The 18,740-nt window shown below is 36.3% G+C and overlaps 1 protein-coding gene across 1 annotated transcript; it reads right to left on the bottom strand.

The window, feature by feature from the left end:
• Positions 1-57: 57 nt before the first annotated feature.
• LOC111696016 (conserved oligomeric Golgi complex subunit 3) lies at positions 58-18,675 on the bottom strand. The gene is made up of 26 exons (XM_023465531.1): positions 18,464-18,675; positions 17,502-17,596; positions 16,641-16,726; positions 16,276-16,374; positions 15,745-15,906; positions 15,325-15,404; positions 14,864-14,928; positions 14,222-14,492; positions 12,583-12,666; positions 12,310-12,343; positions 10,693-10,752; positions 10,301-10,381; positions 6,432-6,529; positions 6,187-6,269; positions 5,989-6,083; positions 5,041-5,126; positions 4,322-4,448; positions 4,062-4,106; positions 3,535-3,630; positions 3,054-3,127; positions 2,899-2,985; positions 2,480-2,585; positions 1,936-2,055; positions 1,516-1,637; positions 1,033-1,180; positions 58-555 (listed from the first exon to the last, which is right to left on the bottom strand). Exons 1-26 carry the CDS (start codon positions 18,571-18,573, stop codon positions 373-375), a joined length of 2,697 nt encoding a protein of 898 aa, XP_023321299.1. The 5' UTR covers positions 18,574-18,675; the 3' UTR covers positions 58-372.
• Positions 18,676-18,740: the final 65 nt, after the last annotated feature.

Raw genomic sequence — 18,740 nt, 5'->3', positions numbered from 1 at the left:
AAAAATTAAAATTATAATTTTAATTTTTTAAGATTTAACAGTTTAACACTATAAATTACTAACAATCATAAAACGTGCAAGAAAATATAAAGTTTTAATATTACTAGCATTTTATTAAACCTTTAGAGGACATTCAGTAAATTAGTAAATAAAAATATAGAAAAAAAACATAATGTAAAAATACCTGTTTTGTATATTCGCAATGCTATAAATAATAAATTACTCAAAATTAAATCACAGTATTTTTATCACCCTGCAGTTCTATTACTAGCATTTTTGTTTAAAGAATCTCTTCAAAAATTTCCCTAACCTTTTCTTATTTACGTGAATATTTAAAACCTCTCTGCATTCAAGAAGAAACCGTTGAAATAATTATTGCTCATTCTGATCTTCAGTTTGCGAATTACCGATATCTGACGTTTCAGAAGAATTGCGGATTTTCTGGTTTTCAGATTCCTGGATTTTCTCGCTAGAGTCCGCCACACTACTCGTCTCAGACTTGGCCTCTTCAATCTGCTGCAGTGTTTCCTTGACCTGGCTGTTTTCTCGCGATATCTGAAAATTTTGGATTAGAAATAGGAAATGCCGTTTTGGCAAAGCACAACTACCATGCGAATAAAACAGTTGTTTATTAAAAAAAAGATTAGGTTATCTTTCCGAATATCTTCTTATAGAGCAATATATTTAAAAGTGTAATACCAATGTTAAACAATAGTTTCAATAAATTTTGATATTAAATTATGACTAAATTTCTGCAGCATGAACATTGAACATTGAACATTTTTGATCCTCTTTGATACAGGGATAGCCAGAAAACAATTGAAAACTAGGACTATAGCAATACTAATTTAGTGAAATTGATCTGTTTTCACTGGAAAATTGCTGTGTCTCACGGTCAATGGACTTTTTATTTAAACTTTAAAGAATTCAAAGATTTTCACATGAGATTTTTAGCTCCCTAAATTTGAAATTGACAGAAAATTTGGTTGCAAATCTGTGTGAAGTGTTAATTATTGAGTAAAATCGTTTTACCTGTTTATTCTCCGGGGATATGCTGACCTCCCTACTGAGACTCTGAATGGGTGTCCTCGGTTTAATGGAGACTGAAGCTAGGATGGCCGCCAGCTGTTCCTGTGTCGGACATCCAACAATAATCTGCTGCTCTGCCGTATACTCTGTCCTAAGAGTAACAATAACAATAGTTTCTTAATCGTTATAGTTCAATTAAAAATTTGTTAATAAGACTACCAACATTTTAAAACAGTATAATACTGTTAAAGTTATCTTTTATTTAACTTTGTAATACGTTTATCCAAAAATATCGTTAAATAACGTACATTTTTGCATCGTTTTTGGATAATTTTTATTAAAGCTTCTGTCGGGGTCAACATTTGGAATAGTGTCAGAATAAACTATGCTAGAATAAACTTCGTACATTATGCCAACCTCTGAGCCTGAAAGAAAATATATGCAAAAAACGAGCCAAAAACGAACCAACTAAATGCACATGACTACCTGAGGGTTGAAATGAATGAGACGAAGGTAGAGATGATTGAGGAGCGGATTGGACGGAACAAGATGAACTCCGTCTCACGGTTAGCCAGGTATAGTTGCATCTTACGCTGGAGCATCGGCACCTATTTAGTTTACATCATTGTTATTCAATGTCTTAGTCATTTTATATATAATACAATATCTACCTGAGAATTTGATAAGACGGATTAAGTAGATATTATAGTTGCAACAACTATATGATATCTACCTGAGATTTGATATGACAGATAGAAGTTGCAACTATAATATATTTGAAAAGACGGATCTGGAGGTTGCAACTTCAATATTTACCAGAGATTTAATAAGACGGGTGGAGGTTGCAACTATAGCATCTACCTGAGATTTGATAAGACGGATGGAGGTTGCAACTATAATATCTACCTGAGATTTGATCAAACGGATGGAGGTTGCAACTGCCGCTTGTAAAGCTGAGTCAGCTGCCCAGGGCTGGGATTTAAGAAGTGCAGATTTATCTCCACGAACTTGGTAAAAACTCAGAACCTGGTCATTAAACAATTAACAAAAAACAAAAACAGAAATGTCATTAAACAGATTTCAATTGTATTTCAGAAATGGGTTTGCTAACTTAGTGACCATCTGGAACAGTTTTGTTCTTATTATCATAATTTAAAGAAAGTTTACCAGTTTGAACATAGATGATAAATGATCAAGAAGTTGGAGAAAAATCAAAAACAGGTTTTCTAAATTAGAGAATTCCTCCCATTTCTGTATATAATCTTAAATGGCGCGCAAAATTTCAAATTTATCGGTATCATATACGCGACTCTGATTGGTTGAATTTTATACACTTTTCAGGATACAAGTACAACATTAGATTAGTCGCGATATTAAGAAAAAGAGAGGATCACGCATTAATCTCGATATCCACCATTCAGCTCAGATAGTTAAAATTATTGATTGATACCTTGGTATTAAGATCCTGAACGGGATGAAGTAAACTACTCGCTGAATCCTGTATAAAGGATTCACAAGTGTGCTTCAGACGACGGTCAACTTCCTTCTTAGAATCCCTAAACAAATAAAGAATGTATTATGATTATGATTATGATATTGATGTTAATAAAAACAATAATAATAATAATAATATAAATACTAGTAATAGTAATATTAATCATAGTAAAAATGATAGTGATATTGATAAAAACAATAATAATAATACTGATAATTATAATGATAAAAATAATAATAAAACTAGTAAATACTACTACTACTCCTACTACTACTACTACTACTACTAATAATAATAATAATAATTTTGGTAATAATGATAATGATAATGATAATAATTATAATTATAATAATAATGATTACAATAATCAATACCTAAGGTGTTCTTGTACTCCAGGTGTACCCTCCAGAAGGAATTCAAGTAAGGAATTGTTCCCGTTCAGAGTCAGAAAATCTCCTTTCCTATGTAAAATAAGGATATCAGATAATTAGATTAGATATTTTGTTGCCCATTTGAAAATCTTTCTGACCTGTTGAAAAGTGCAACTGCCGCGCTTGTAATTTTGGAAAAATCCAGAGATGTTTCCTTGACCATAAAGTCAGCCTTAAATATAAAATTTCATTTGTGAATTCTTTGAAAACTCATTTTTGTAAAATAGAATAAATAAGGTTAATAAATACTAAGAAAAATAAATCCCACCACAGCAGCAGTAGTAACCAAAAAAGGCATACTAAAAGTGAAGAGCTTAAAGCAACGTATAGATAGATATGTTGTAAAAACAGTTAAAAATTATAAAATCCGAATCGGAGCTTCTTATCAATTAATTGAACGAAGACGACCCCCCTATTTTATGGGTTTCACTGTACTTCTCCTCCTTGACGTTTTTGTGAAGCGACATTTTAACTTCTTTCAATATAAAAAACGGAAAACCCCACAAAGTTATTTTGGAATCGCGGATTGATTCAAGCAAAACAACTTTCGCAATTTCCATAAGTTTCTCTGGATTTTACCTGGAATGGCGCAATCTGTTCCCGAAGAGTGAGAAGGTGCTTTATCTCGAAGAGTTGACCGTCAGCTTTACTCTTCTTTGGGTTCTTTGAAATCTCCTAAAATAAAAATTATTATTTAAAAAATAAAAAAGAGAACTTTAAGATTTTAATTAAATAAATGCGTAAAAAGTTAAATACAAAAGTAAAACTGAAAAGAGAAATTTATAGATTTTAATTTAATGAATGTTTAATAAAGTTAAATAAAAAGTAAAATTGAAAAGATAAATTTATAGATCTTAACTTAATGAATGTTTAATAAAGTTAAATGAAAAGTAAAACTGAAAAGAGAAATTTACAGACTTTAATTTAATGAATGTTTAATTTAATGAATGTTTAGTAAAGTTAAATGAAAAGTAAAACTGAAAAGAGAAATTTCTAGAATTTAATTTAATGAATGTTTAGTAAAGTTAAATGAAAAGTAAAACTGAAAAGAGAAATTTATAGAATTTAATTTAATGAATGTTTAATTTAAGTTAAATTATGTATACCTCAGCGGCCAACTGTACCGAGTCCAAACATGCCAATAAAACTTCCTATACAAATAATTAAAAAAATTCCGTGTCAACATGAGATGAAAAATGAAAATTTAAAAAAGTGGACATTTTTTTATAGATTTCAACAACGACACACTATAGAGTGTGGAAGCCTATTATTCTAAACCTTTTTTTTTAAATATTAACACCAGTTTCTTACTTGAAATATTTGACCAAAATTGTTGGTTCCATAAAAGTAAAGACTATAGACCAACCTGAGAAAGCCCCTGAAAAATTGGTTTCTCCAGACATCTATAGAGTTTAGAAAGGGTGAGTAGAGTGCGTCGGACTGGTGGATACCACATACCATGCAGGTCAGCAGGAGAACTACTCGTATACGTCCTAGATTCAATAATATGGACGTCACGTTGATAATTGATGACGTCTAATGCTTGCTAGGGTACTTGTATTTGTCCTAGATTCACTGTTACAGGAGTAGAGGATACTGGATACCAGGAGAACTACTTGAATACGTCCTAGATTGAATATTACAGGACCAGCGGATACTGGATACCAGGAGAACTACGTCCTAGATTCAATATTACAGGACCAGTGGATACTGGATACCAGAAGAACTACTTGTATACGTCCTAGATTCAATATTACAGGACCAGTGGATTCTGGATACCAGGAGAACTACTTGATTTAGTCCTAGATTATATTTTTTAAGCTGAAGGGCCCGGCGTTGCTCGTGGGGAAAAAAATGTTTGGAAAAAAATATTTAGATTTTTTTAGCCTATAACACCACCCGGCCACCCATGAGTGTCCCTAAAATGTTCAGCCCAATCGGTCCAGCCGTTTGGCCGGCTATACAAAACATATATGAATGTCTTTTTATCAATCTATCTATCTAAACCTAACCTGGAATAGTTAGGGGGGGGGGGGTTGTTGATATTTTAAATCAATTCTTAGAAGTCAGACGAATTGTTCCTACCTGCTGTTAATATTTCCGACCTCCATACTGGTAAGACTGACCATACTAGAGTTTGAGTTCTGACGAGAATGCGTCTTTCCACGTTCCTAAGCAAAACATTGGTTCAAAAAACATGCCTTTCACATAAAAAGAAACTGAGAGATGACAATTTTTTTAGATAATAAGCATACATTTCAATTTAATCATTTTGAATTTTTTAACATGAACAAAAAAGATCCAGTCTCTTGAATTACATCATTAAACTCTGCTCCCAAATACTGGAATCATGATACCCCTCTTCTATTCTGAAAAAATGATTCTCTAGATCCTTTTTTGTTTTTACTCTCAACCCTATCCATTCACAAGTTTTAAATCCCAATATTTATTTCAAAATCTAACATCTATAACACTGCTGAATCAGCTGGTCACGTTATGTACCTACTGTTCTGCTGCAGAATCAGCTGTTTAGTAACATGTACCTGCTGTACAGCTGCTGAGTCGGCTTTTAAGTAATATGTACCTGCTGTTACCACTGTTCCTGCTGAGATAGCTGTTCAAAAATATGTACCGGTTGTCATTGAAGCTGAGTTAGCTGTACAGAATATGTACCTGCTGTTCTACTGCAAAATCAACTGTTCAGCAAAATGAACCTGCTGTTGCTGCTGCAGGGTCACCTGTTCAGTATTATGTACCTGCTGTTCTGCTGCTGAGTCAGCTGTTCAGTATTATGCACCTGCAATAGCTGCTGCTGAGTCAGCTATTCAGCAATATGTTCCTGCTGCTGCTGAGTTAACTGTTCAGTAATATGTACCTGCTGTTGCAGCTACAGGGTCAGTTATTCTGCAATATTTACCTCCTGTTCTGCTGCTGAGTCAGCTGTTCAGTATTTTTTAGCTGCTGTAGCTTCTGCCGAGTCATCTGTTCAGCATTATGTACCTGCTGTAGAGTCAGTTGTTTATCATTATGTACCTGCTGTTGCTGCTGCTGAGTCAGCTGTTCAGCAATGGATTCCATCATCTCCAATTTCTCTGGATATGCCAGATCCCCAGGGGATGGTTTATATCCTTAATATTATATCATTATTTCTTATCAAATCTAAAATTAAAATTACATAATGTTCAAAAAGAAAATCAATGTACAATACATGGTTCCAATTCGGCTTCCTACCTGTAATATCTGTTCTTATGTACACTGATGTTCTGTACACAAGTCTCTCCTGTACATCTTGTAACATCTGGTGACCTACGCGTCTAAAAACAAATACTTATGGGACTGTTAACTGTTTTAGAAAATATGGTTGAAGTCATGTGGGAACTATTTTGGATAACTAGTTGATAACAAGTTCTAAATTCTCTTTTGTGACATTATTTTTAATTTGATTTCTGATATTTTCTTGCAATCTTGAATCATACCTGTATGCTGTTAGGTAGGGATAGGAGACACAATGTTGACCGATAACCTCCCCACGCAGTATAGCGGTTAGCTCAGCCAGTGTCTCCAGATGGCTCACCTATTATTATCATTATTATTATTATATTATAGAGGACGTGAGTCAGATTCTAATGAAAATGCATAAATAACTTCCAGTATATATATTTCTTATAGCTTATTACTAGAGGGTTCAGAACTTGAGTCAATATCGACATCAGTACAATGCGCTTTATCTGTTCTATCTCATTCTGTTGAATCTTGTGGAACTTGTTTAACGCGGCCAGTCTGAAACCACTTCTACTCTCTTGCCAACTTGGAGCTGAAAGGTTTTAAGGGAGCGGGCTAAAACCTTGTAAGGACCTTCGTAGAGGGGGGCTAGAAGAGCAACATGTCCATCCTTGTGTATAAAAACCATTGGGCAAGATGAGAGTTCTGCAGGAATAACTTCTGGAAGAGTGTCAGCTGCAGAAGTATTATGACGTGGCGGAACAGGTTGAAAACCAGACATCGATTTTTAAGGTTTTCATAGAACAGATTTGTTGGAGGATCTTGTACTTCTAGGAACTGGCCAGGCAGGGTTAACTCGGAACCATAAACAGCCTCAGAGGCGGATGTGGCGGAGTTTTCTCTGGGAGATGTACGTAAACCCAATAGAACCCATGGCAGGTGTTCAAACCAATTGGAGGAGGCTAGACGAGCACATAGGGAATTCTTTAACTGCCTGTGGAACCTTTCCACCATGCCGTTGGACTGAGGGTGGAAGGCTGTGGTGGTCTTGTGCTTGATCTTGAGTAGGGAGCAGATGGCTGACCATAGGGATGAAGTGAACTGGGCTCCTCTGTCACTTGTAATCACTGCAGGTATGCCAAACCTTGAGATCCATCCATGGAACATGGCGGAGGCACACTCCGCCGCAGAAATCCCAGTTAGAGGTATAGCCTCAGGCCATCTTGTTGATCTGTAGATGCATGTGAAGAGGTATGTAAAACCATGAGATGAGGGTAAGGGACCAACAAGGTCTACATGCACATGTGCAAATCTTCTGAAGGGTACAGGAATCTTTTCAGGGCGAATGTGAACATGGCGGAGGACTTTTCCTTGTTGGCACTGCAGGCAGGACTTGCACCAGTCACGGACGTTGTTGGCTAAGCCCCTCCAGAAACCTTGTAGAAATAAGACGTCTGGATGCCCGAACTCCAGGATGTGATATTCCATGTAAGGCGGAGAAAAATGTTAAACCTTTGAGAAGATGGAACCAAGGGGAGGAGAACCTTCGTCTTTTCGTCACAGAGCAGAGAACCATCCTGTACTGGAACAGTTACGAGGCTGAGGGTGGGGGAACAGCTGTTCTTTGGCTAATTCTGAAAAATTAATCACTAAAGAAGTTGGAAAAGGTGATGGAGTTGTTGAAACTGACACCTCAAACACCCCAGACACCTCAGACACCTCTGATACCTCTGATACCTCAGACACCTTAACTCCAGGGGAAGGAGGCAGCTGTAGAGCAGGGGGAGATTTTGGAGGAGGAAGGGAGAGATTGTCAGCCACTACATTTGCAGCTCCAGGTGTATGGCGGAGATCACTGGTGAATTCTGAGATATAGGATAATTGGCGTTGCTGACGGGAGGACCATTGGCTCTATCAAAGGCATCTTGTAACTCCTGGGACCAGTTAAGAACCTGAGGATTTCCAGCTAGGGCATCAGTGAGAGGGCAGAGAGTTCTTGCAATCCCAGGTAAAAAACGGCGGTAAAAGTTGATCATGCCTAGGAACCTCTGGAGACGATGTACATCCTGGGGATGTGGTTGGAGGAGTAGGGCATCTACATGACGACGTAGGGGAACAATGCCATCAACATTAATCTTATGTCCCAGGTACTCAATCTCGTGTTGTACAAAACTACACTTATCCAGGTTCAACACTAATCCGTTCTGAACCAGGAGCTCTCAGACAACCCGGAGATGCTCGATGTGGAGTTTCCTGGTCCAACTGGCAATCAGGACGTCATCCAAGTAGATGAAAACATAGGGTAATCCTCTAAAGATCCTGTCTATCAATCGTTGAAATGTTTGGGCCAGTCCAAACGGCATATATAAAAATTCAAACAATCCAAATGGAGTCACAATGGCAGTTTTATAAATATCTGCCTCACTCATGGGAACCTGATTGTAACCCTTCACTAGGTCGAGTTTACACACGGAGGCAACGGAGGAATCGGTGGGAGAAAACCTAGGTGGTGCAAGAGGTTCAAAGGAGAGATTTTGAAGAACTTGGCGGTTCTTGGTGTCGACTAGGAGGTCAAACTCTGCCAGGAAGTCTGCTCCCAGGATTGGTCGGTCCATGTCGGCGAGGAGGAACTGGAACTGGAAAAAGCAGGAACCAAACTGTAGAGGAATCAATCTGGAACCCCAAGCTTTAGTTGACCGTCCATCAGCCATTAGGAGGCAGGGGCCTGTTGGTGCAGCTGAGGAACAATGGGGAAACACAGATCTTGAAGCTCCAGTGTCAACTAAATAATCACGGTTTGACAGGGCATCTTGAAGGTACACGAGATAACCGCCAATGGGAAGGCTGTTAAATTTTTCCTCCTCCCGTCGGCTCTGGCGTTTCCCTGGAAACTGCAAGGAGGGCAACAATTGTTGGCTGCAGGACCAAAACGTTTGTGGAAATAACACTCAGAGTTTGATGGACCTGGGCTTGACTTCGGCAGTTTGGTGATGGGCTTCTGTGGTCCTGAGCTCTACCATGTGATGGGGAAGATGATGAGGTTGACACTGCGGCTAGGAGGTGATCAGTAGGTACAGCTTAAACTATTGGCGTATAACGCCATTTCACTAGGGTTTTTGAATTCCCTGGACACTAGATGGTCCCTCATCTTGACGGGCAACCTCTCCAGAAATAAACCTTGAAACAGGCAACCTGGTTTTTGTCCTCTGGGAGAAGGGCCAACATGGCCTCCATGAGAGCAGTAGGGCGGTGGTCTCCCAGCCCAGGGTGATGAATCAGTTTGGAAACCTTTTGCCAGCTTGATAGAGTATACGAGGAGACAAGCTTGGCCTTTAACTCCTCGTAAGGGGTTTCTGAGGAGGTAGCAGAACCCATGATCAGGCCAAGTACCAAGACCATAATCTTCTGGACGATGTGGTCGAATTTGGTTTTTGACTGTGTGATTTGAGCGTTTCTGAAGGCAGCCTCTGCATGAAGGAACCACAGGTCAGGGTCCTCTGTCCAAAAATCCAGGAGCTTGACGGACACTTTGGCGACGTACTCGGTTGGAGTTTCTTTTTGGTCCGTCAAGATGCTTAGATGTATCACTTAATGTTCAAAGTTTAAGAAAATCCCAAAACTGGATAGTGTTTAACTGTATGTTCAAAGTTGGGGGTCACTAGTATAGAGGATGTGAGTCAGACTCTAATGAAAACGCATAAATAACTTTCAGTGTATATATTTCTTATAACTTATTACTAGAGGGTTCAGAACTAGAGTCAATATCAATATCATACGTGTAGATGTTTTATCAGTACTATGCCCCGTATCTGTTCTATCTCTTTCTGTTGAATCTTGTGGAACTTGTTTAACGCGGCCAGGCATCGTCTTCCACAATATATAATTATTATTATTATTCATAAAGGACAACCCGTCATTCATTGAAGTTAAGTATTTTCAATAAATAATCAATTATTATGATTTTAGTCATCATGATTGAGAACATCCATTCAATAAGTGCCAACCTAGCCTAGGTTTCAAAATTTTATTAAATCACCTTCACCATTTTAAAATGATAAACCAAAGATTTAGAGATTAATAATAAATTTTTTTCGTAAATTTGAAAGCCTAGTTTCACCCTTACCTGGATAATAAGAGGACGGAGGCTGTCATAGAGGACAAGGCAGAGGCGCTCCAGAAAACTTGATAGCTCCGGCCTTGGGTCCTAAAACATTAAGAATTTAGATAAAATTATGGGGATATATATTTTGAAAATTACCCTTCCCATCCTCCGTTTTTTTTGTTGTTGAAAAACTTGGACATCAATTGGTTTCTTTAAACCCTTATCAGAAAGTGTTCATAGTTTTAATCACTTGTGCCATTTTTATGATTCATCCTACACTGTAAGCAAAAAAATGAGCCTCCATGCAAAAATGCCGGAAATGTGGGGAATCGGCGTCACTTGAAATAACGGCTACCATCCCTATTTTGTCTAAAATTACAAAATTAAACTGATTTTTTTCTTCATTTTTGTACCTCTGCTTCCTCGGCAGTGTTGACCGCACTGAACATCTGCGCGTGCAGCTGGGTCTCATCCTTTGATAAAAATCAATTATTACCAGAGTATTTTTTATTTTATATAGCTTTATAAAAATATAAGAATTGATTTGTAAAAAACAAAAGACGATAATTCTTTAAAAAGACGATGTGAAGTCCACAATCATTCCGCTTATTGTTGATTAAATACAGGGTTATTTTTGTTGTTGTTTCTAAACTTAGTGAACCATTCAAAAATTTAGAAATTTTTGTTTTTTTATTATTCTTAACAATTTTAATTTGTGCCTGGAAAGCATTATTTTTGGTTTTGGTTTTGGTTGATATTTTGCCTTTTGGATCCGGATCCTTGGATCCACATATTTATGCAGATCCGGATCCAGGAAACCAAAATGTTGCAGATCCAACGGATCTGGATCCTAAGCACTGGTTACCCATAAATACGTTGATCCCAAGGTTAAAATCAGTCCTCTGCCTTAAATATAGTCTTTAAATGGCTTATTTAATAATTTTGCAAAAAGAAAACATGTTACAGTTGAGAGGAATTATGAACATAAGCAAACAGACATTTCCGTTCCGTAAAGTCGTGTCTTAAGTCTCATCCTTTGTGGGTAACCCTGTTTATTACCAACATTTTTAGTTTCAAACAGCCGATATACCGTTAGGGAAATATTAAAATGAGAATAAACATTTAAAATGTTTGTTTTTTTGATTTGATATTTTTAAAAGTTCTGCTATTTTTGGTCTTTTTTCCATTAAACAGATTTAACCAATTGGTTTAAAAATCAGTTTTAAGGAAAGGAGTCGGTACCATATGGAGCAAGACATTATGAAGTTAATGCAGTGCGTAGGATCCGGATTTTGGCTTCCTGGATCAGGATCCGAAAAAATATGCGGCTCTAAGGATTCGGATCCAAGTGACAAAAATCAACCGAAAACTGCAAAAAAAAATTTAAACTCTCAGAACCCAAATCTTAACTATTGAAAAAAGAGAAATTATAAAAGTTTCCTGATTTCGGAAAAAAATACAATAACTTTGACAATTCTGCTTTGATAATACAATTCAGTAAATTTTAAAGAAACTAGGCTTTCAGAGCGCTTCGCACCCATCCTCTTTTTCAACCTTTAATTGTGGCTTTATCTTTTCTGTTTACAGTATAAAATTTATTTCTTAAATTTGCGGATTTCATAACATTTTCTCGCGCATTTTCAAAATTTTACAAAATTAAATAATTTAAGATAAAAATATTTTAAGATTACATATTTACAGCCCCTGATTGGCCATACCTTCCCTGGGGCCACGTGAGATCCCAAACAAATTTTTTTTTGGCCTATAACACCCCCCGTCCACCCATGAGTGTCCACAAAAAAATCCAGCCCAATCGATCCAGCCGTTTGGCCGGCTATAGGCAACATATATACGAATGCCTTGTTTTATTATATAGATAAACAAACAGACAAACAAACAAATAGACACCCAGACAAGCTACATTTATATATAGATAACCTGGATCCGGATCTAGATCCATTTTTTTCCATCAGGATCCGCATAAAATTAAATAAATCCTAAGCAATGGTTAATAGCATGTTTATAGTTACCTCACAAACATGAAGCAAAAAGGCACAACCAGCCCTATATTCAACCAATCAATCAACACACGATTTACAGTAGTACCATAAAGTAAATAAGAATAGTATTAGCTTTGAAAGCAAGCAAAGGGTAACAAAAAAAATTTTCCAAGTTAAATATTGAAATTTTCTGTGTCTCAGATATCCACCCACCCCTTCCCCCAAATCAAAAAAAAAATTCATTTGGATAAACTTTTTAATAAGTTTAGAAAATGTCGCCTTTAAATTGATTGATTGGTTTGCCTGACAAGACCACAATGGTCTCTCTGATGAACTCCAAGAAGCTGTGATACTGCACTACGCACACTAGGACCCAGGAGTCGTTCCCTTCACAAATAGGACAAAATTAAGATCAAGGTCAAGATGAAGTTCAAGATTAAGGTCAAGATTCAAGATTAAGAACAATGTCAAGATTAAGTTCAAGATTAAGATCAAGGTCAAGATTAAGATCAAGGTCAAGATTAAGATCAAGGTCAAGATTAAGATCAAGGTCAAGATTATGATAAAGGTCGAGATTAAGTTCAAGATTAAGGTCAAGATTAAGATCAAGATTAAGATCAAGATTAAGATTAAGATCAAGATCAAGATTAAGATCAAGATTAAGATCAAGATTAAGATCAAGATTAATATCGAGATTAAGATCAAGATTAAGATCAAGATTAAGATCAAGATTAAGATCAAGATTAAGGTCAAGACTAAGGTCAAGATTAAGAACAAGGTTAAGACTTAAACAGAGTGGCCAAACCTTTTTGAAAAAAGCCGTACATTTCAGAAAAAATCTGTACAATTCGTATCTTATAAAAAATTCGTACAATCTGTACATAAAAATCCTCACACTCTGCACAATTTTTTTTGAAAAATCCGTACAATCCGTACATTTTAGAAAAACATCCGTACAATTCGTACAAAAAATATTTAGATTTTGAGAAAAAAGACTTTGAAAATAAAAAAATCATCAAAGCTAAAAAGATTCAATTTTCATTTCTAATATCATTCATTTTTTCTTGGTGTTCAAAATCGAGAAATATAATGTATTCCGGGCTAAAAATCCTGAAAATTCATAAAATTTGAGACGTTATCCGTACATTCAGTACAATCACAATTTTTGGAAAAAATCAAAAAATCCGTACAATCCGTACATTTTGGCCACCCTGAGTTATCAAGATTAAGGTCAAAATTAAGATCAAGATTAAGATCAAGGTCTAAGGTCAAAATTAATTCAGGGGTGTATATAATTCTAATTTTTGATTCCTCCCCCCCCCCTGAATTTTTTTTTATTTCCTTTCCCAACTTTGAAAACTAAAAAGACATCATTCTTAAGATTTATACTGCGGTGCATAATAAACCCCATAAGAATGCATTTTGCAAAGATGACTTCGCAGGAAAATTTTTAAAAAAACTTTTGGTAGTTCCCTAGCTTCCTTACCTTCCTTTTCCCTTCCCTACCTTCCCTGTACCTTTTGTAGTTCCCTCTCAACCTTTCTCTTTCACTCTCAATCTTTCTTTTTCCTTCTAAACCTTTCTCTTTCCCTCCCAACCTATATTTTTCCCTCTAAACCTTTTTCTTTCCCTCTAAACCTTTCTCTTTCCCTCTCAACCTTTCTCTTTCCCTCTCAACCTTTCTCTTTCCCTCTCAACCTTTCTTTTTCCCACTCAACCTTTCTCTTTCCCTCTCAACCTTTCTTTTTCCCTCTCAACCTTTCTTTTTCCCTCTCAACCTTCCTCTTTCCCTCTCATTCTCAACCTTTCTCTTTCCCTCTCAACCTTTCTCTTTCCCTCTCAACCTTTTTTTTTCTCTGTCAACCTTCCTGAAGTTTTAAAAGTCCATCCCCCCCCCAAAAAAAAATAAAAATGTGATGTCCGATTAAGCCTCAAGTCCCACCTGCAAGCTAGATAATGTTGTTCAACATCTGTCAGAAGTTGTTCATACTCTTGGCCTTGATCCTTCCGCCTTTCCGTCTCCGCGATCAGGTGACGCATACGCGGCGCTGCGGCTCGGAACTTGCCGTAGAAAAGAGTGAAGGCGGTGTGTGGGGCGGAGGAGAGGGCGGGAGAGGCAGGGACAGAAGCTGCGGCGGTTGCAGAATCCAGACAGGATTTAACATAGGTTCGAATCATATCTAATGCACTGTTCAGGGCTGCACGATACTTCACTGAAAACGATGTTTAAAATTTTAATCTACAAAAAAAAGTTCTTTCCCCCTCAAAATTTTGAAGGTTTTCAATGTACAATCAAGAAATTGTAGGAAAATAAACAAGTTTCAGGGGAAAATACAGGGGTTATTTTGAATGGTTTTCCATACATTTTCAAAATTAGGAAGCCCTGTCACAAAATGCATTTTTATTATTGAAAATTGAAAATTTTATCTTTGTCTACATTACTTGAGTCTATTTAGTCAGATTCAGCTCTCTGAACTTGGCAAAATTCAGCAATAAAATATTGCAAAAAACCCATCTCGGTACCAATGATGAAATTCAATGTACTATTATGTACTTATTATTTAGTATGTACTATGTACTGTACCTAAATAAACTGTACTCTCCTTGTAGTTAGAGTTGGCTTGTAGATATGTTATACTCTCATCTATCCTGTAATTATCATCACTATTATCATCATTATCATCATTATCAGCATTATCATCATTATCATCATCATCATTATCATCATTATTATCATTATCGTCATTATCGTCATTATAGTCATTATCGTCATTATCGTCATCATCGTCATTATCGTCATTATCGTCATTATCGTCATTATCGTCATTAACGTCATTATTGTCATTATTGTCATTATTGTCATCATTGTCATCATTGTCATCATTGTCATCATTTATCATTATCATCATTATCATCATTATCATCATCATCATCATTATCATCATTTTCATTATTATCATTATTATCGTCATTACCGTCATTACCATCATCACCATTATCATTATTATGATTATTATGATTATTATCATTATTAGTAAATTGTACCTGGATAAAAGAGGTAGAAAGGTTTCACTTTGAACAGAAAGCGTCGGAGATCCAAGTTTGTGTACAATCTTCTCATATTCCTATAATCGTAATTATTATCATTATTATTATTGAAACACAAGAACCCCCCCCCCCCCGGAGGGAGGACATGCTTTTGATGCTCTGATGATACTTTGAACCCAAAACTGCATTCATAATCTCCAAGAAATAATTTATTTTCCCCATATAAAACAAAAAAAGACTTTTTCGCCGTTTTACCATAACTTTGACCATTTTCTGAATTTCATCACGCCTATTTTTAATATTACAGTTAGATTTGCAAACTACTTTAAATCGTGTGTTTTAAAGAATGACGAGTAGATCAATGACAATCCTAAAAAATCAATTACATATCGCCATGTTTATTAGGGAACTTTGTACCTGGAAAACTTTAAGTTTCTCTTGTAGGATGTTATTTGTTTCAGAGAGTTTAGTCTGTTCCTGGAGAAGGTGCTGGCACGCCACGTGGAGCTCAGTCGTCTTCTTACTCACCATCTCGTACTGTCCCGTCAGCTCCTCCAGCTGACCCAGGGAGGAACTCACCTAAATCCGGGAAAAGTATGTTCATCGCAAAAATAATCTAAGGGACTGTCGAGGTAATTTCGCACGACTTCCAATTTGAAGCGATCCAACCCAATTCATATTGGTTCACTTTAGTCCTTTATCGGGAAACTACATGGGGAAAAAATTCGTAAGTCACTTTTCATAGGACCTTAATCGAAAAAAAAAATCAATTTTCATATTCATAAAAAAACCCAGGGATAACTCCATCTTTTAACCTCAGAAAAAAGTTTACAGGGTACCTTATAATTCAGGCAAAATTGTGAGCTATTATTGTAAATCGTTGATGCTCTCTTTAATTGTAAGAACCAGCTGGAAAAATGCTAAAATCATCTTAAACAAGCCCTGCACCTGGTTTTGAAGATTTAGAGTTACAACCCGTTGTCTCTCTAGCTCAGCAATATACTGATGATAAGGTTTACTTTCTTCATCCAGCAGACTGCTCTCAACCTAGTCATTTTGAAGCTAGTCTGTAGGAGTTTACATTTACAGAATAAACACCCCCTCCCCCCAAAAAATGAAATTATTTCTACTTAGCCTTGATTCAAATGTAATTTTGGTGAATATATTTATAGATTAAAAAAAATATAGATTAAGAAATATATGTAAACAATATCTCTCATTTTGTAAAACTAACGTGTAAAGTTTTGCAAATTTTTCCTAAATATTATTAAAATGGGAGGGGGGGGGGGGGTATCTCATGGAATCCCAGATACCTGATGAATCCATTGTAAGAACTGTTGTCCTGTTGATATAATTGCTTTCCCAGACTCCAGCTGCTGGAATACAGGTAACAGCTCCCCTGAAATGGGTTGGAAAAAGTTTAAATTATTGCTATTTAAAATTCGGTGATGGTGATGGACCTAACCTCTGTTGAGTAAAAAAAAAGTAGATGTTAGTTCCATATTTATTGAAAATATATTTCGGTGTGGGTTGACCCTCGTCAGTTCTAACGATATAATAACCATCAAAATCGATAAAAAATAAATAGAATTGTTAAAAACAACAAGAAAATAAACAAACAAAAAAGATTATTTAAAAAAAATACATTCTTATATTGTCAAAACATATTGCCTTTTGTTTTATCATTCTTTGCTGTACTGTGGCAACGTACTCTGGAACGTAATTCAAGAAAAAATCTTTGGTATTTCAAATCATGAATTCTGTTAGATCAAGAAGTCCATAAAGGTAGTAAATTAAACTAATCACTTGATTTTTCGAGATTTACAATAAAAAAATGTGGGAATGCACAAATAAAGAAAATTCGAAAAAAACTTGAATTTTTTCACATGTAACAGGATCCGAATCTACATCCAAGCGGACAGTTTCATTTTGAAAAATATACAGGGTTACCACAAAAGAGGAGGCTATAAAGACGACTCGGAACTCTTCAGCTGTGAGGTTAGATGAAGTCTTCTTCCTTGAATTTGGTCTTTAAACGGATTATTTAATAATTTGGCAAAGAAAAAAAACAAGTTTACAGTTGCAGGGAATGAAAAATATCAGGATAAATTCTGTAGTCGTCTTTAAATTCTCATCCTTTGTGGTAACTCTGTATGTTGAGTAATCTTCTTCACCTCCATTTCCTTGTCCATCGGAGGTTACACTTCTACTGGAGGCAGCCTCTAGAGGATCCTGGGACCTCTTTATATGTCGGGGTAGTGGAGGCTCCCTTATAAATATTCAAATGTAATTGTACTTCTATAAATATGTGAAAGAGGGTATTAATTTCTTAACGAATAATAACATCCCCCCCCGGCCCCCACCTACAAAGGGTTAATACTATTTGTGAATGTTAAAATATTATTATCAACCTATTATATATATTGAGACTGGGATTACTCCTCGTTGTTAAGGACCTTAACAAATACGGGACAATCCTAGAAAACAATTTCTGGATCCCCCCTATTATCAATTTTGTACATGATCTAAAATTCAACTGATTTAAAAACAAATTATATTTTACTAGAATTATTTCAGGGTTAGGTTAGGCTAGGACAATTTCTGGGCCGAGCGCTGTGGCTAGGACATTCCTAGCGCTGCAGCCCTCGATTTCAACTGCTTCCATCAAATTTAGTAATTATTGTGTATTATTTCAGGGATAGGTTAGGTTAAAATAACTTCTGGGTCGAGTGCTGCGGCTAGCTGAAAGGCTAGGGAACGAGCTCCAAGTCTAGGACAGGCTAAGGTGCAGAGCGCTGCGGCCGTGAGTTATTATTTGGAAATAGTTCTCTTGAAAATTGCCAAAAAAATACTTGATTTTACAGTGCCAGGACAAAAATCAACTGCAATGTGTGTTTGTGTGTTAGTTGTGCGTTTGATGTGTGTGTGTGGAGAGTGTGAAGGGAGGTTTAGACATAAAGACATGACCGGAGTAACCGGGGTAACCGGAAAGTAAATCTATTTTTCCGGTCGTTAATGTAACCAATGTTTTGGTCAGATCGAAGAAGGGAGATTCATAAGATTGGGGGGGGGGGTAACATTTCATGAAAACCCTTTTGGACCATCCCACCCCCCGCCGCGCTCTCTCCTCTCCTACCTTATAAAATTAGCTATATCTGTGATTGTATCCAACTGTACAGATGACAGCGCTGTCAACGGGTTGTCAATACTGTCCCAATCTGACAACAGGCTCACTATACTTTCCATTTCTAACCCATGAAATTTGTATTTATAAAAATATAAACAAACAAAACATGGTAATTTCCTAGAGAACGATTTTTGGACCCTTTTTTACATTGTAAGTGAATAAATAATAATTTTGACTTAAAAACATGCTCTATAATCTAAAGTAAAAGAAAATTAAAAGTTTAATT

This window comes from Eurytemora carolleeae, unplaced genomic scaffold (assembly GCF_000591075.1).
Source record: "Eurytemora carolleeae unplaced genomic scaffold, Eaff_2.0 scaffold102, whole genome shotgun sequence".
Lineage (NCBI taxonomy): Eukaryota > Metazoa > Arthropoda > Copepoda > Calanoida > Temoridae > Eurytemora > Eurytemora carolleeae.
This window is presented reverse-complemented; position numbering and strand designations above follow the sequence as displayed.

What these genes read in the sequence shown, in the direction of transcription:
- LOC111696016 (XM_023465531.1), bottom strand. Translation starts at nt 18,573, where the DNA reads ATGGAAAGTATAGTGAGCCTGTTGTCAGATTGGGACAGTATTGACAAC. An exon ending in CAACATTATCTAGCTTGCAG is followed by an intron (nt 12,667 to 14,221) that starts GTGGGACTTGAG and finishes CTATTTGTGAAG; the next exon opens with GGAACGACTCCTGGGTCCTA. An exon ending in AACAGATTGCGCCATTCCAG is followed by an intron (nt 3,128 to 3,534) that starts GTAAAATCCAGA and finishes TTTATATTTAAG; the next exon opens with GCTGACTTTATGGTCAAGGA.